Source organism: Strongylocentrotus purpuratus, unplaced genomic scaffold (assembly GCF_000002235.5).
Source record: "Strongylocentrotus purpuratus isolate Spur 01 unplaced genomic scaffold, Spur_5.0 spur5_scaffold_17, whole genome shotgun sequence".
In the NCBI taxonomy this organism is placed as follows: Eukaryota; Metazoa; Echinodermata; class Echinoidea; order Camarodonta; family Strongylocentrotidae; genus Strongylocentrotus; species Strongylocentrotus purpuratus.
In genome coordinates, this window is record NW_022145602.1 from 24039769 (window position 1) to 24058049 (window position 18281).

Sequence of the window (18281 nt, forward strand, 5' to 3'; positions counted from 1 at the left end):
TACGGGGGAAGGGCGAAAGGTTCTTACCCCCCCCCCCTTCCCGCCAAAAAAATTAATAAGAGAGAGAGAGAGAGAGAGAAGGGAGAGGGAAAGAAAATCTAAAAGGAAAGAAAGAAGAGGAAAAAGAATAAGAAAAGAGGGAAAGGGGGCGAAGGGCTCTTGCCAACAAAATATATAAGAGAGAGAGAGAGAGAAGGGAAAGGGAAAGAGAAGATAAAAGGAAAGAAAGAAGAGGAAGAAGAAGAAGAAAAGAGGTAAACGGGGGCGAAGGGCTCTTGCCTCCCCCGCCAAAAGTAAATAAGAGAGAGAGAGAGAGAGAGAGAAGGGAAAGGGAAAGAGAAGATAAAAAGGAAAGAAAGAAGAGGAAGAAGAATAAGAAGAAAAGAGGGAAACGGGGGCGAAGGGCTCTTGCCCTCCCCCCCCCCCCGCCAAAAATAAATAAGAGAGAGAGAGAAGGGAGAGGGAAAGAAAATATAAAAGGAAAGAAAGAAGAGGAATAAGAAGGAAAGAGGGAAACGGGGGAAGGGCGAAGGGCTCTTGCCCCCCCCCCCCGCCAACAAAATGAATAAGAGAGAGAGAGAGAGTGAAGGGAAAGGGAAAGAAAATATAAAAGGAAAGAGAGAAGAGGAAAAAGAATAAGAAAAGAGGGAAACAGGGGCGAAGGGCTCTTGCCTCCTCCCTCCCCCCCCCCCCCGCCAAAAAATAAATAAGAGAGAGAGAGAGAGAGAGAATCTGTTCTGATCCTGGTCCTGATCCTCAAGAGGGATATAAAGATGACCAATAAGAACGTTATCGTTCGAGAGAGAGTGTTTGTTGCTTCTAGAACATTTTAGAATTAAGTCCCATCACATTGCAGTTGTGGGGAGGGACTATGATTATATTACCCCCTTGGATGGCTTCCCAGAATCTGGCTTTGAAGGTTTCGACTGCGTCGCAGGCAAAGATGCTGGGGGGGGGGGGGGGGGGGGAGTAAATTCCAGGCCCGTATGGTTCTTGGAAAGAAGGTGAGTCGATATATATCCGTCTTGCATCTTATGTTGGAGAAGGAGAGGGAAAGAGAAGATAAAAGGAAAGAAAGAAGAGGAAGAGGCAGAAGAATTTGTGTTCTGCCAGTGTCACAAATAGATATATAAATATGCTCATCTGACGATAATTTGATGTATAAAACCCCTCACCTTCTTGGGGCTCCGCCCCTTGGATCCAACACCAATTTGTGTCCTGCCAGTGTCACAAATAGATATAAAAATATGCTCATCTGACTGTTATTTATTGCCCCAAACCCCTGAGCTTCCGGGTGCTCCACCCCCTGGACCCCACGCCAATTCGTGACCCCCTGTGTCACAAATAAGGTATAAAATAATAACAATTTAATGGACAAAACTCCTGAGCTTCTGGGGGCTCCGCCCCCTGGACCCAACACCAAATTGTGTCCTGCCACTGTCACAAATAAGGTATAAAATTATGCTCATCCGACGTTAATTTTGATGTTTAATACCCCTGAGCTTCTGAGGGCTCCGCCCTGTAAAAAAAACGTGTAAAAAAACACGTTAATTTTTACCGTTTTGGGGAGATACCCCCCCCCCTGGCGTTCAAGGGGGGGGGGTACGATTTTTCAAATTTTTGAGGGCCCCAAAAAAGATTAGTGCTCTCTAGTAATTTCGCGACTACTCCGGAACCGCGGCAGATATAAAGTTTTTCTTTCATGACTTTTTTTCTTTCGAGTCTTACGCATCTTTTGAAACATTTTTTTGTTGAAAATCGGACGTATAATTGCGGAGTCACGTGACCTTTTTTTTTTGCATGTCAGCCCTAAAATCGCTCATTTTTGTGATTTATGTACCAAACATATGGAAATACCATTTATTCTTTTAAAAAAAGAGAAAACATTGGTTATTTGGTCTTGTTTCAAGTTAATGTGTTTGATTTTGGGTAAAAATAGTTGAATTGTGGTTAGAAATGAAATGAAATAACAAAATAATATAATACATAAATACAAATTATCAAAACAACAACAAGATAACATAGGGATAAACTGGCTCTTCCAACTTTGTTGTCGTATTATTATTCTAACGAATATATGAAGTGAAAAAAAAACGCTCGCATATGAATTATATATGATTTATGGGTAAAAATGTGAATTCCCTGACCTTGTTTGCATAAATTACCATAAATATGCATTTTCGCGGCGATCGGCTGTGAAACGGCCGAGATCTTAGAGGGGGGACCCCCCCCCCCCACCCTCAAGTCCACTCCAATCACATTGAAAAAAAGTATGACTTAAATCATCTCTCTCATCATTATACCGCTATAGTATTCATGTTTTTAATATTATTTATTGTCCATTAAACAAGTTCATAGAGAAAATACTTATCTCTCTGCAACATTAAAAAAGAATCTTCATTCATATGTCTTAATTTATATTGATAGCCTTGTGGTCGCCAACAGTGGCGTAGGCAGGGGCGTCTCACGAGGGGGGGGGGGGTGTGGGGGTGCGACACCCCCCCCCCACCTGTCAGGATATTGTCGGTAAAATTGCGCTGCCGTCGGGAAAAAAGAGAAAAGGGGGAGGGGAAAAAAGAGAGTAAAAGGGAAAGAAAAGAAAAAAAGAAAAAGAAAAGAAAAAAAGAAAAAAGAAAAGAAAGGAAAGAAAAGATAAGAAAGAAAAGAAAGAAAGAGAAAAACGAAAAAGAGGGAGAATAGGAAAGAAAGGAGGCAAGAGCCCGTTGCCCCCGTTACCCTCTTTTCTTCTTCTTCCTCTTCTTTCTTTCCTTTTATCTTCTCTTTCCCTTTCCTTCTCTCTCTCTCTCTCTTATTTATTTTTTGGCGGGGGGGGGGAGGGAGGAGGCAAGAGCCCTTCGCCCCCGTTTCCCTCTTTTCTTATTCTTTTTCCTCTTCTTTCTTTCCTTTTATCTTCTCTTTCCCTTTCCCTTCTCTCTCTCTCTCTCTCTCTTATTTATTTTTTTGGCGGGGGGGGGGGGGGAGGGGAAGGAGGGCTAGGAGGCAAGAGCCCTTCGCCCCCGTTTCCTTCTTCTTCCTCTTCTTTCTTTCCTTTTATCTTCTCTTTCCCTTTCCCTAATTCTCTCTCTCTCTCTCTCTCTTATTTATTTTTTTGGCGGGGGGGGGGGGGGGAGGGGAAGGAGGGCTAGGAGGCAAGAGCCCTTCGCCCCCGTTTCCTTCTTCTTCCTCTTCTTTCTTTCCTTTTATCTTCTCTTTCCCTTTCCCTTTCCCTTCTTTCTCTTACTTATCTTTTGGCGCGGGGGGGGGGGGGGAGGAGGAGGCAAGAGCCCCTCTTTTCTTCTTATTCTTCTTCCTTTCCTTTTTTATTCTCTTTCCCTCTCCCTTCTTTCTCTCTCTCTCTCTCTTATTTATTTGTTTGGCGGGAGGGGGGGGGGGTGGGGAGGTAAGAAGCTTTCGCCCTTCCCTCTATCCATCTTTCCTTCTTCTTCTTCTTTCTTTCCTTTTATATTTTCTTTCCCTTTCCCTTCTCTATCTATCTCTTATTTATTTGTTGGCAGGGGGGAGGCAAGAGCCCTTCGCCCCCTTTCCCTCTTTCCTTATTCTTTTTCCTCTTCTTTCTTTCCTTTTAGATTTTCTTTCCCTCTCCCTTCTCTCTCTCTCTCTGTTATTTTTTTTTTTTTGGCGGGAGGGGGTGGGGGGGGGGGGGGAGGTAAGAACCTTTCGCCCAACCTCCGTATCCATCTTTCCTTCTTCTTCTTTCTTTCCTTTTATATTTTCTTCCCCATTCCCTTCTCTCTCTCTCTCTCTCTCTCTCTCCTATTTATTTGTTGGCGGGGGGGGGGGGGGGGGGGGGAGGAGGCAAGGCTTCGCCCCCGTTTCCCTCTTCTCTTTTTATTCTTCTTCCTCTTCTTTCTTTCCTTTTATATTCTCTTTCCATTTCCCTTTCCCTTCTCTCTCTCTCTCTCTCCCTTTCGCCCTTCCCCCGTTTCCCTCTTTCCTTCTATTTCTTCTTTCTTTCCTTTTATATTTTCTTTCCCTTTCCCTTTCCCTTCTCTCTCTCTCTCTCTCTCTACTATTTATTTGTAAGCGGGGGGGGGGGGGGGGGGGGAGGAGCCAAAAGCCCTAATTTGCCCCCGTTTCCCTCTTTTCTTCTTCTTCCTCTTCTTTCTTTCCTTTTATCTTCTCTTTCCCTTTCCCTTTCCCTTCTCTCTCTCTCTGATTTATTTTTGGCGGGGGGGGGGGGGCAAGAGTCCTCCGCCCCCCGTTTCCCTCTTCTCTTCTTATTCTTCTTTCTTTCCTTTTATCTTCCCTTTCCCTTTCCCTTTTTTCCTTCTCTCTGTCTCCCCCATCAACATAGTAATAACGAAAGAGACCACTCTGTAATCAAGACCATTCCATTTTATTTAATACATTTTCGATATACTTAAATTGGCAACTATTACCGTCTGTCCGAGATCCTCATTTTAAACGACTGATGCGAAAGACTAGTCGACGCACCCTTTCGAGAAAAGCCCCCCCGCTTTCATCGAAAGGGTGTGTTAAAACGGTACTCCGCTCTCAACGCACCCTTTCGAGAAAAGGCCCACCTCTTTTATCGAATGGGTGCGTTGAGCACACCACACCGCGCCGCACCGCACCGCACCCTTTCGATGAAAGCCGTTGATAGCATAGTAGCATACCGCTGCGTACAGTCATGGTTGCTGTTTTTTTAATGAGAGAAAAACTACATATTTTGCCAGGATGCAACAAGAAATCAAAAATTGGTTCGCTGGCGTATCGAATTTGGTACCATCTTCAAATTGAATTTTCTTTGTATCACAATAAAAATGGTTGTTTTATCTGTGAGACCTCCGTCAACTCGTTGCTACATGTATCATCAGACTGACGTTTGTTTGCCACTGGATAGGGTAGTACGACAATATGAGAGAATGGCAATGTCCAATGATGATAGGTTAAACTGGCCCATGTCGTATCCTTTCTGGATATGCACCGCCTCCATGATCCATATGCTGAATTTGTTGTTATTTTTGGTTAGGATTTGGCACCTTTTCCATTTTATGGTGAGGTTGTGCTGTGCCACGTGGTCGCTAAAAGCTTAATTGTTGAAAGTTGTGCCGTACTCTTTTTCTTGGTTCTTGTGAAGTGTGCCCTTTTTATTGACTCGGCTTTTTGCTCGCGTTCGGTCTTTCTTACTTTCTGCCTGTCTCGCCTATGCATATTTTATTAAATCGTTACATGGGATGTTGTACACAACCCCCGAGGAGTTTTCCATTGTGCGCTTATCCTTGGGATGTACTGATGAACCACGGAGTGAGGAGAAGGGCCTCCTCGTGGTTGCAATGTTGCATCTCTTGAGGACTCTCTGGAAGGCTTCTGATGTTTCCTTGACATATGGAATGGTAACCGTTTCTTTCCGTTTAGTGTTCGGGGTGGTTCTGATCTAGGAGCTGTGGATTTCATGGCTGCTTCTGTTTTCCTGAAGGCCCAATCCGGGTAGCAACACTTCTTAAGGCATGATTTGGTGTGGTTGGTTTCTGTCTCTACATCATCAAGATCTGTGATGGTACTTTGGGTTCTGTTCATGAGAGTGCGGAATACCTCAAGTTGATGTTGCAAGGGGTGGTGTACGGTGAAGTGGAGGTATTGACCTGTATGGGTTTTCTTACAGTAGGCTAAGAGCTTGACACTATACCGTCAGCTTTCTATGTGATGCGTATGTCAAAAAATGGGATAGATTTTTTTTTACTTTTACAATACCAAGTACATTATCCCAGACCGCTTCCATAATCTGGGCTTTATGTTGGCTTGGCGGTAGAAAGGACTGTCTCTTCACGTTGCTCCATAAATAGATTGGCTACAATGGGGGAGACTGTGAGTTGTCCATCTTACGATATTGAGAAATTGATCGATGGGGGTGTTAATGAAGAGGCTGACGGCGTCGCAAGACACCAGTACTTTGCTATTACCCAGCGTAATAGCTGTGATTTCTTCAGCGAATTTTTTTAAGCTCTTGACGTGGTGGTCCAAATTCACGACCAATGGAGCCAGTATGTCTGCCAAAGCTCTTGATTTCGTGTAGCCTAATGAGCCATTGTAGTCCACAATGGGACGTCAAGGTAAGCCTTCTTTGTGGGTTTGGGGAGTACAGTATAACCGTAAACATTCTCTGCAGTGGGATAGATAGTGATCCCTACCCTATCTAGTGATGATGCCTGCAGCAACGAGTAGGCGAAAGTGTCACAGGTAAAACAACCATTTTGATTGTGATACAACGATAATTCAACTTATTGAATAACTAACAATCAGATGAACCTCTTCAAGGTTGGTGCCATCTTTCCACATCCAAAATCAGTGACCACAAGTTGGTGCTATACAATTACATCGATACTATTTAAATTATAAAGGTCGACCGACTTGTTATCAACGGAGGTTTTACACTGTTATTGTATACATTCATATTCATATTTATTATTATTGTACACTTACAAATATCACATTTATTTTCTTTAGTTATGTTTCCCAAAAATAGCCCATTCAACCAAATTGATATGCCATTGCGCCTTGGAGTGACATACCAAACAATATAAAGTTAAAATGACAACATAAAATCAAAGTAGCACAAGTGCAGACAAAAATATTTTAAAAGTAACTTAAAGGAATAAAATAAAATTCTATTACATTTTAAACGAAATACATAATCAAGGTCAATAATATTTGCATTAATACGGTTCGAAAGGTCAGGAATGTTAAGAGACTGAAAGGAGAGAAAGAACGAATGAAGAAAGCTTACATATTATAGAGAGAGAAGGAGTAAGAATAAGGAAATGTAGGAAAGAAGGGGTAAAAAACAAAAAAGCGAAAAAGAGGGACCGAGAAACACTTGTGAAAATAGATTATTTTGACACAACGGCAAGAAAAGGGAAAACACGTTAGGGGACAATTTGAAATGCTTGGACATTTCATTTTCATTTCATTTCATTTATTTATTTAAACACAATAACTCTCCCAGCCTAAACGGCTGTTTTTCAGAAAGTCCGTGTTAACTGAATACAAAATATACAAATTATATTACAAACAAAAGCCAGTAACAAAAGATAACAAAACATAAATATATGCAAAACAAACCACTCAAATCAAATCAAAGGAAAACATAATCGGCAAGGGGAAACTATGAAGAATAAGATTTAAAAAAAATATATAATGTACAAAATACAATTACCAATAAAGAACCAAAATAGATAATTAACAGAGAAGTGTATTGTAAACCGAGAGTCTGATTGACTCTCCTCCCAAGGGTCAGTCCCCCCCGCTACCTAGGTGGTGATATGATGTTTTTTAAAAAACATTTGTATTCTCTTTGTTTTTCAGTTCCTGTGAAATTGTGTTCCAGCATTTCGCCCCTCTAAAACTTAAACTCCTTCTTTTATAATTTGATTGGCCTTTAGGTAATGCGAAATTATGAAAATAGTGTCGGGTTGTTATACAGTGTGAGTCAAAAAAAGACAAACGATTTGGATCTGCAAAGACCAAATTAATACCCAAATCGCTATTGTTTTATTCAAACATCTACTTTGTCGCAAGTCGATTTTTACACTCTCCCAAACAATGCCTCCTGTTCATCCAAGCGTGAACATATACTACAAAAAAGTGATACCAAATACTTTGGGATAACAAACTCTTTCATAAGATGTATAATAATTTACTGTTCATAGATGATTTTTAAAATAATTAGCAATCATGGCAACACCTCTCACCATTAAATAGTTCTTTCTCATTTCTTTCCCTTCTCTTTTGCCCTCCCTCTCTCTCTCTCTCTCTCTCTCTCTGTACTCTCACTGTTCTATCTCCAGACTTTTTTGTTCATGTATGATACAATTAATCCAACCGTTTGCACACTAGAAATTAAAATATATTTGTAGGAAATATCGTATATCAACCAAAATTATGTTCAATTAATTTATTCTTCCTAAAACAGAAAATTGGAATTCACCATACATACGTATTATAAAATTGAAGGTAACAAATTAAGCTCAAATAGCCTCTTAATATGCTACTTGAAATGATTAGAATTTCAATGTTATGTAATTATTACATTCCTTTTTCCCAATTTTTGTAAAACAAAGCGTATGCTACTTCTAGGCCCTTTTTTCCCAGGGAATCTGTTATATAATGACTTGCACCACTTTATAAAATACATTATAAAACAAGATTTCTTAAAAAGAAAGTTACCCGTGACTCAAAATCACAATTTTTTCCAGTGACACAATGACCATCTGATGTACAAAAGAACATCCTGATGAGTAATGGTTGCTTTGTGGTTCACACACACCAAGGACATTTCGGACTTTTTATCAACAGCTGCTTGTTTGTTACAATAACTCCATGTTATGAAGATTATATTACGAAGGTTTTGATCCCCAGTCACAGCTGCAGCAGATGGGGTCTGGTTCATTGAATGTATGTATGTCTGTTGAAACATTAAAAGGTCTTGCATGTGCATTGTGGTTAAAGTGGACTTGGATGCACATTGTGGTAAAATGGACTTGCATGCACTTTACATGAAATTATGGATGGAAAAATGTGAATGAACAAATGCCATCCTCGAAGTACCTTAGCTGTATGGGCAAACAAACAACAAGTTATTCGTATAGCCTTCCTGTCAAAAATTAAGTTAAAGATCTACTACATTGATAGTTGGTCTTAGTTATAGTGTCAGTCATATTCTAACTTAAAAAAAAAACTCTGATTTCTTTTTCATATTGGCACCCCCTACACAGTTATGAGTAATCATTGATTCACAGAATAACTAACTCTTTTAAAGTCAGGAACAAACATTCACATTCTTGCAGTACTATCTCATGAATGTGCTTGAACCAAGTTGAACTTGCCATGTAATGGCCCAAGAAAGCTCATAAGTAGTAAAAGTCGATAGCCAATTTAGTCCCCTTCCTAAAATAAGGTCTAGAGGTCTACATCTAACTTAGATAACCAGCTGACAGTTGGCCTAAGCTAGATGTAAACGGAGCCTGGAATGTAGATTTTACAAGGCCCTAATCGTTAGAGCCCAACTTTTTCATCTTTAAACCAGTTTAATCTTACATTAGACCTAAGATTGTCTTCTCCTATGTAATCTCTCAAAAAGAGCTTCGTGAAAGGGGACAAAAATAAAATAAATTTTACTGCACTGTAAACTGGAATACATTCTGTAGGTATCTTAGTCTTTTATGGTACATAATTGTTAATGGTAAGTTTGAATTTTCTTCTGACCTAAAAATAAAAGTAGTTAATCAACAGTTGAACTTCAAAAAGAGCGTGGATTATCCAAGCTCCTTTTTAGGTTCAAGTCCTGATTATTCGTGTCTTATTTTCAGAAATAGTCCCGCCCGAAAGTCTGGGCCAAGCTGTCACGAGTGACTGGTAGCCATGGCAATCGAGCTCAAAGTATTAGCTCGCGGCAATGAAAAATGAATAAAAAGTTCGAGTGTAGATTGCACCTGCATTTATCAAACCAAACAATTTAAAATCAATTCAGCAGATCATTTCATAAATATGATTCAATTTACGAAATTTAAGCGTTATTACAGCTTTACTTACCATCAAACTATTCTCCCTGTTCAGGAAATAACCGGCGTTGGGCTGACTGACTTGGAGATTCCTGTGTCATTATGTGGATGCAATCAATAGCACCGACAACGCCAGGAAAATGGCAGTAATTATTACATTCTTGTTGGGTCTGCAGGACTGCCTCTATTGTTGAAGGAAATGAGATGTATTGCTCCTTTCTCCTGGCAATGGCCATTGACATTGACTTCACAGGGCGGGATACTGTTTCTCGGGAGGCCTTCTTCATCCCGATGCATCACCTAAAAAGAACCTGAAAATCAAGATGTCATGAGATATTCCATCCAGGTACACGTATGCCTATTGTCTCTGCTTGTAGCTTATTTCATTCAATTTCCCAACCTGATATTCGTCGTCATTTGGGAGAAAAAGCGATGATTTTATGGCAACACCTGTCTACATGAACGTAAAAAGACCGCTTAGATATGACGACCATCTTGAACGATGACGTCAATATTGAATAATGACTCTGACATAACGGGGTTTGATAGGCGGATAAATGTGAAATGGCACAGTCGTGTACATTGAACGGGAATGAAAAACCTTTATTTCCCTCTCCTATAACACTCATATTTGCAGATCACTAAAATGACATTTTTATTTTCAAGTCTTTTTCTACTCTTTATATCTAATCAAATTTGCGATTAGATTTATTCCTCTCCCATTCTAAAACCGAATTCAAAGAAATAGAGAAAAATGAAAGAAATAGAGAGAATGCTACGGAGGAAAAATAAGCTGAGTAAATTGTCAATGATATTAACTAATATAATAAATGTATCTAGATGAAAGAGAAATGAAAAATTGTAATATCAATAAATTTAGAAAGCCTTCCGTATCCGCCACAATAACAGCAAACACACAACCCCCCTTTTCTCAACCAAATTTCGTGTTCACGACACATTTCATTTCCTTGGCTAAATTTATTTTAATCAGTACACTGTTATATGCTTCAAACAAATTTTGTCGATATTTGTCAAGGAAATTAGGAGAAAATCGCGTTTATCAATTAACGTTTCGCATACTTTCTCATGTTCCGTTGTACTTTCATTAACAGCATTAGCCTTAAATACACTTCACCTACGTGTAATATATCTAAACTTTCTACAAATGTTATTCATTACTATCAACGATTTTGAATTAAAAGCCGCCACAAAAATGAATGCGTATTTTATTCTAAATTGTGTGATTTACCTAAAGATACAAATGGAACAGTAATCATATATGATATCATAGTTACCCCAAATTATCCGTTAGGAACAACGGCAAAAGATAATGGTTCACATTTTTGAAAGATAATAGTTGTTTTACTTTATATCAATTCAGCCTTATCCGATCGTTCCCTAATCTTACCAATTTTACATGTAAACACAACGCAACGAGTAAAGGTCTTCAAAGGAGTTTATTATTCCCTGGGCATCCTAACCATTGGCTAATTCTTAAGATGTATATTAAATTGAATACTGTATAACCAAAATATTGCTCTACTGTAAGAAATGCTTAAACTGATAAAATAACTAGTCCAGAATATTCCCAGATTACATAAGACGGGGTTAGAGGGTAAAGTGAAAGACCTAACAATTTCCGATTTGTAGTTGATTTGTCGAACTCTCCCAGCCAGGCTATATACGTTGTCATTCATCACGTAGTTTGTTGCAATCATGAGACAGTATCCAGAAAGTCTCTTAAAATATGTAAATCAGAAACATTTCGAAATAGGTCATTATATAATCATGCTTATGTGCAAGGGGAAAATATCATGCTAAAATAGAATGGTAGGCACCTAAATACATTAACATGGCATGCAAATTAATGAAACGATTTTTCTTGACTATATTTAGGCAAAATATACTCTGGATAACTTACTCTTGAACGTTTGAATGTCTTTGTATCAAAGAATGTTGATTAAATAGAAAGTGATATCTTAAAATGACTCTTTCCTCTTGCCAAGCTAATGCATAAGAACATATTAACAGGTTCTTAGAATATGAACTTAAATGATGAATATAAGAAAATTTCACTCGTTGGTTTCAAGATTCTTTATCTTTGTAAAGTCTACAATTTCGACTACTATGTGGTAATCTTTTTTTCAAACTCTAAATTTAATACTGTTTATCTGTTGTTTGAATTACCATTCAATAACAAAACAGATATGATTAAATTAAATAAAGACACTCTATAATGATAAAACAAACCTGGATTTGTTCAAATCCTTTCCCCTTTAATATATATATATATATATATTTTTTTTGTTTGTTAAAGAAGTTATAATTTAAAATGTTCTTATATTTATTTCCTCATTCCAAATTGCCATATTTCCAGGTTACTTGTATTGCAAAAAGATTGGAAAATTTACATTGAGGGTCAATAAATTACTCGTGATTAAGCACATACTACCTGTCGCGGATTTCTATTTTATGTCCCTTTCTTTTGGGTATTATGTCAACGAAGGGCAGAATCATGGTATTAATGACTACAAACGATTCGGACTGTTTAATATACCAAATCTATCCCGCTCTGCGCTTTGTTGATTTAGTTTTATTTAATTTTAGTTATGTAAGTTCTCATGCCGTGGCTAAAGGATAAACCTCAACATGCATGCAAGCCTTCAAAAGGTTTGTTTATGATATTTTAGCTTGATAAGAATACTTTGGCTCTTTGCCTGTTTTGAAATGGAGCCTGGAAAAAATTGAAATGTAAAGCGTGATCATCGCATTTCTTCGACTTCCTTCCTTGCTTGTTAAATGCAATTTGAAATACATGTTTCTTCTTTAATATAACTTATTTCTAGGCAGTTTCGTTCTAATAGCGCATGTTGAAGTTTGTGTATACGAACATTTATTAAATTGACGTTTTGGAAGATAACGTAATTAGAATTCGATACAATCCTAATCTTGTTTCCCAATACATAACCAGAAAATGAAAGTGCCAAAAAGGGTAAATTATAATCTGTCAATACTGCGTTACAGCTTAAAGTAGTTTTAGAAGCTGATACAATTTTGTATCGGTTATCAACTGTTTTCTCGAATATAACGTTAATTCAATTGGTAATGCTGATATTAAATACACTAGCAATATCTGTTCATATATTGAATGAAAAAGAAAACAACAATGCAGTTTGAATATGAAGCATACTTTAACCTGTTGTATTTAGTAGATGCAACACATGCAAGTATATCAGTTTGTAGAGCTTATTTATGAGAACAGCAATATTGTTTACTCTAAACATAACCATTCAAGCAATTTTTCATATTTAACAGATGCTAGAAATTGTTGTTTAGATGTATACTTCTATTTTTTAGATTGTACTGAAATTGGTGCAATGGCGAAAAGTATAATTTATTTTGATCTTTAAAACACCCTAACAAGTATTAGAATTGAGGGCTCGAAAATTAATCCTGGACCTTGTCACTAAATATGCTAAAAACCAACCAACAACATTTGAAAAAGAAGAAAACTTAAAAAAAGACATGGACACCCCTTTGGTTATTTCCTTATTGGCAAGATCTCAGAAATATATATCCATATCAATAATAAAGATGGCATGTGACACACTGACATGTTGATATCGAATTTCTATTGACAGATGTAATTTAGTATGAACATTTTTTCTTCATTTGGGCAATTATGTTTTTATTTTACTCAAAGGCATCAAAAACAAAGATCCTGGTTAAACATATTGATAATGATACAATAATATCGGTTGACGCATTGAAAGTGGGTACTTCCTGTTTTTCTCTGGTATGATTACTCTTTCCAGCGAAGTTTGTTTATCTTTCTGTATTTCCTCATTGGCCGTTGAAACAACAATTACGTGTGCGCGCCAATTGTTCTCGCACGTTTTCGCGCGTTACCATGGCTGCACTGCACGCATATATTAGAAGGATGACGAACAACATTTTGTCATTAATTAGTTATTCTTGCTGTGAGCCGGATGTGAAGATGACAGCGATGGAGTTGAAACTGGTATTATGTTTTCTTCTTGGCTTATTCTCTGTTTCATCAGCGGAAAGTCGTGAGTATTATCCTAGTCTCTGTTCAATTTTTGCTCTGCACATAATATTGATTAATCAAAGTATTATACGGAGTTTTCATTTGCAATATTTGCATGGGCCTAGTATGTTTACAAATCTGAATTATCCACCATTGGTCTTTCGTGCTATAATCACTATATACATGATATATTACATTCCATTGACATGAAACAGATACAAATTTATTTTAAAGACGAATAACCTTATCCTGAGGCTGTACTACAGTGCATAACCTTACTATATGTCTATATGGTCTAACATAATTTACCCAAACATCCTGTACAAAAATTAAGATATTATTACAAAGGTCAATTTTCTTACGTATTTTAAACATAAAGGCCTATCGTGAGAAGCAATAAACTCTAAAAAGGCACCGTTATTGAATTAAATCACACTTTCTAACCATACTTGATTTTAAGTTTGGAAAATGGAAACAAGTACAGCCTTTTAGATTAGCGATAAAATAGAATACTTATTGTTATTTGTACTGCTTTTTTCGATTCCTGGATTGGTACATTATTATTTTGTCTGTTCTGCTTCAAATGGCAGAATATCAAGTGATGTTTGTGGAAAAGGGACCGACCCACTATCCATATGCCGGCAGTGTAGGCGTGTTTATCGATGGAAATTGGGGAGGCATTTGTGCTGCTGACTGGGACATGAACGATGCTGAGGTGGTCTGCCGGGAGTTAGGCTTTGGCTACCCCTACGGTATCACAGTCGTTGGTGGTCCACCTGCTGGAAACGGTACCGAGTGCTTGTCTAGGGTAAAGTGTTACGGCCATGAAGAACACCTCTCAGAATGCAAAGTTACCAAGAGAACGCGAAAAAATACTACAGTTGAAAGTGGCATAGTCTGCTACCCTCCCGCAAGTGAGTGATTTGAGGTGGAAATAGATGCATGATATAATTTACAATACACCCTTTGAAGGTTTAGATAGGTCTATTGATTTCCATACTTATTAAAGAAAAACAAACCGTAAATCAGGCGACTTTGAATCAACTGTCTATCTCTAGTAAAGGGCTATGGTCACGACAAGTGACCTATAGATTTTAGTGGATACTCTTAAACACTCTTGACAGGGGACAATCTGCTATCTTTCACCTGATATTTTTTTCCCTATGATATGTGGTAAACGGCAGCTAGGATGGATCTCGGCGATTTTTCGATATGTTTTAGGGAAGAGTATTCAGTCGGTTAAGACAAAATATTATACTTGGTTAGGGCAAGGTTTGACATGTTCGATATAAATGGCTACAACATCAAAGTAATATTTATTAATGTTTGTGAAAATTAATCTCGAAACCATTTAATAGCAAAGTGGGGAGTAAAGTTATCAAATTGTCAGATCTTATCCGATGTAGTATTATTATTTTTGTAATAAAACGATTCATTACAGTAGTGATAGTAATACTTTAAACAATATCATCTGCATAAGACTTTGGTACTGCCCCTTAACTCTGTCTTCTTTACATCTTTTAAAACAAACATGATATTATCCTGAATATTTCTAATCGCTATTGGTTTTTACCATATAACTTTTCTCATGATAACTCATAACACATACAACTTAACCAGTCATCTTACTATTAAGGAAACGTACCTCATAGTGTCAAGTTCACCCCTTTTAACTGCTCTACACATTGTTAACCGTTGAAAAATTTGCAGGTACATACGAAAAAGATGATGAGTCAACTTCGTCAATCGTAGGATCGTTTGACGTTGACCCGGATTACGACCCATCGACTTATGGTAAATAATTGCATTAATATAATCGAAGTTTCACCGCTAAACCGACTACAGATTATGACCATTCTATGCTAGCAGATCTGCTACAGCTTGAGATTAAAAGCACATGCCATGTTGACTCGACCATGGTTTTTAATAATTTCATCATCTAGATTCTATAGACTTTATTGACTATGTTAAAATTATGCTACCTTCATATAATCAATATTTATTTTTCGTTCTTTTCTCGAAATTAATGAAAGAACAAGCTTTTAAATCACCATCTCACGTCTAAATAGGAATGCTAAAATTGCTTCTATGTTTTCAAACTAAGAAAGACTGTCAGCCTTTCAGTGCCGGGTATGAACGGTGCACTTGTATTTGCCCTGTGGGCCAGTAGTAATGCCAGGGAGTATTAGTAAGTAAATAGGTTGATATTTACGACTTTCCCACGGTATTATTACAAAACCATCTCTACAGTAATGATAACGAGAAGTCAAAAGTCGTATTTCTTTATATTAAAAAAACTAAAACATGAATAGATCAATAATACTAACACTTATATATCTCAGTATCAAAGAGCCAGAGTAAAAATAGCCATGACAATTGAATTTTTTTAAATTTCTTTCTTTTATACAGTCGGTCCGGGATTGCGGCTTAGATACGGACCTGATCAGTATTCAGGCCTTGTAGAGGTCAAGCTGGCAGGTGGCAGTTGGAGTCGACTGTATCTTGATTATTTTGATTTTTGGGATTTTTATCAGTATATCTTGAACATCTGTCGTCAGCTTGGATTCGGGGAGCTCAACTTCTGGGATAGTTTTGAATATAGCAGCACGTACAGGATGACAAAGGTGACGAGATGTGCTAACTGAGTTGCGCAACACCGAAGCTGCATATTTCATTCTAAGTACTATTATAAGGGGGGGGGGGGGTTATCATACTAATTATTATAAAGATGACACACAAAAGTTCAAGATCTGTTTCGAGGTGCCAGAGCGTGTGTGCATCATGTATTTCTAAGGCGGCTGCTTGGTTGTTTCATAATGACATATGGACGTCAATAGGCCCAGTCACCATTTTGAAAAGTCGTCGAACATTTGGACTGCCATTTACACTACTGACAAAAAACACTATTGTCTTGAAAATATAAAACCATCGACAAAAAGTAAGCACAGTACGTCTCACTTAAAATCGAACCATCTTCACTATGACGTTGGCGGCGCCGATCCGTTGCCGAATGCACCTGAATTCCTTTGATAGATTAATATATCGGTTCTAGGACACCTACCCCCTGGACATCCACCCCCTGATAACAACCCCCAGTCAACTACCCCTTAGGACAACTACCTTCTAGGACAACTTTCCCCTAGGGCAACCACCCTCTAGGACAACTGCCTCTAGGACAACTACCCTCTAGGACAACTACCCCCGGACATCTACCTCCAGAAAACAAACCCCACGGACAACTACCTCCAGACAACTATCCCCTACAACAACCATCCTCTAGGACAACCACCCCCGGACGCGACTTTGCGTTTTACACCCTGGCCTGGACCTTTTCCCAATAAATTTCAAGGAACCGACTGGGAAAAGTCTATCCATGACAAGATATTGCGCGCGCACGTAGCTCTTCTGCAATGCTCAACGTACGTCCTATATGTCCAGTGTCGCGGTACGCGGTACATGTACTTTTGTATCGAGACGTACGAGTGAGAGAAAAACAACGAATAACAACAGAAGGAAATAGAGAAAAACAATAAATAATTAAAGAACAGAGAGGAAACAAAGAATGTCATAAGCAGAGAGAGAAAACAAAAACTAACTTGAAAGAAAGAGAGAAATTAGAGAAGGAATTAATCAAAGTAAGGAAAGAGAGAAACCAAATAATATTATGGTTTTTGTGGTTTAATTCCGCCTTCTTCAGGGTTTCAATTTTTGACGTGTAGCCTACTTTCAAACCATTTGCTGATTCGGACCCCCCCCTAACACACGTGTACACATATCGACACATACACAGACTACACTCGACATAATATGTGTAATGGTAATGTAATACATAAACTGTGATTTAAATATTGCACTCGTACCATTTTCTATTATTGTGGGATCACGTCTTTCATTTTTTAAATTCATGTCATTTGTTTCTAAGACCTAATTTCTCTAATTCTCTTGACCCCTCTCCCTTCATATTTGTTTTCTAAGACCTCCCCCCCCCTCATCTCTCTTCATATTTGTTTTCTAAGACCCATTTCTCCCCCGCCCCCCCCATCTCTATTCATATTTGTTTTCTAAGACCTCTCTCTCTCGACCCACTCTCTCTCTCGTATGTATTTCTCAGACCCCTCTTTCTTTCTCTCTCATTAACCCCCTCTTCATATTTGTTTCTAAGGCCTCTCTCTCTCTCTTCATATTTGTTTCTAAGACCCCCCCCTCTCTTTCTCATTTCTTGATATTTGTTTCTAAGACCTCTCTCTCTCTAGCTCTCAATTCATGATATTTGTTTCTAAGACCCCCTCTCTTTCTCACTTCTTGAATTCATATTTGTTTCTAAGACCTCTGTCTCTCTCTCCCTTTCTCTCTTTCTCATTTTAAATTCATGATATTTGTTTATAAGACCTCTCTTTCTCTCTTTTTCCATTCATCACTTTGTCTAGTGTAATGTACAGACACATAACATATAAAGGAAATTATACACCAGTTTTACATGAATTCATTTGCACTTTATTTACTGCTTTACATTCATATACTTTTTTTTTTTCGTGAAGGTAATCTAATCCTTCAATGTCAGAGAAGTAATACAAAAGATACAGGAGTATGTGTATGCATAAATAGTTATATAAAGAAGCAATATGTAGTCAAAGTGAAAGCAAACAATAGTAGAAATTTGAACAGATAATTTGACAGTGTGTTAAGATTTAGATGCAAGAAATGACTATAAG

At 38.0% G+C, this 18281-nt stretch overlaps 1 protein-coding gene across 1 annotated transcript; it reads left to right on the forward strand.

Annotated features, from left to right (window-relative positions):
* Window positions 1-14170: 14170 nt before the first annotated feature.
* LOC115925114 (deleted in malignant brain tumors 1 protein-like) lies at window positions 14171-16214 on the forward strand. The gene is made up of 3 exons (XM_030988322.1): window positions 14171-14483; window positions 15280-15363; window positions 15979-16214. The coding sequence occupies exons 1-3, from the start codon at window positions 14171-14173 to the stop codon at window positions 16212-16214; spliced, it is 633 nt and encodes a 210-aa protein (XP_030844182.1).
* The last annotated feature ends 2067 nt before the right edge of the window (window positions 16215-18281 follow it).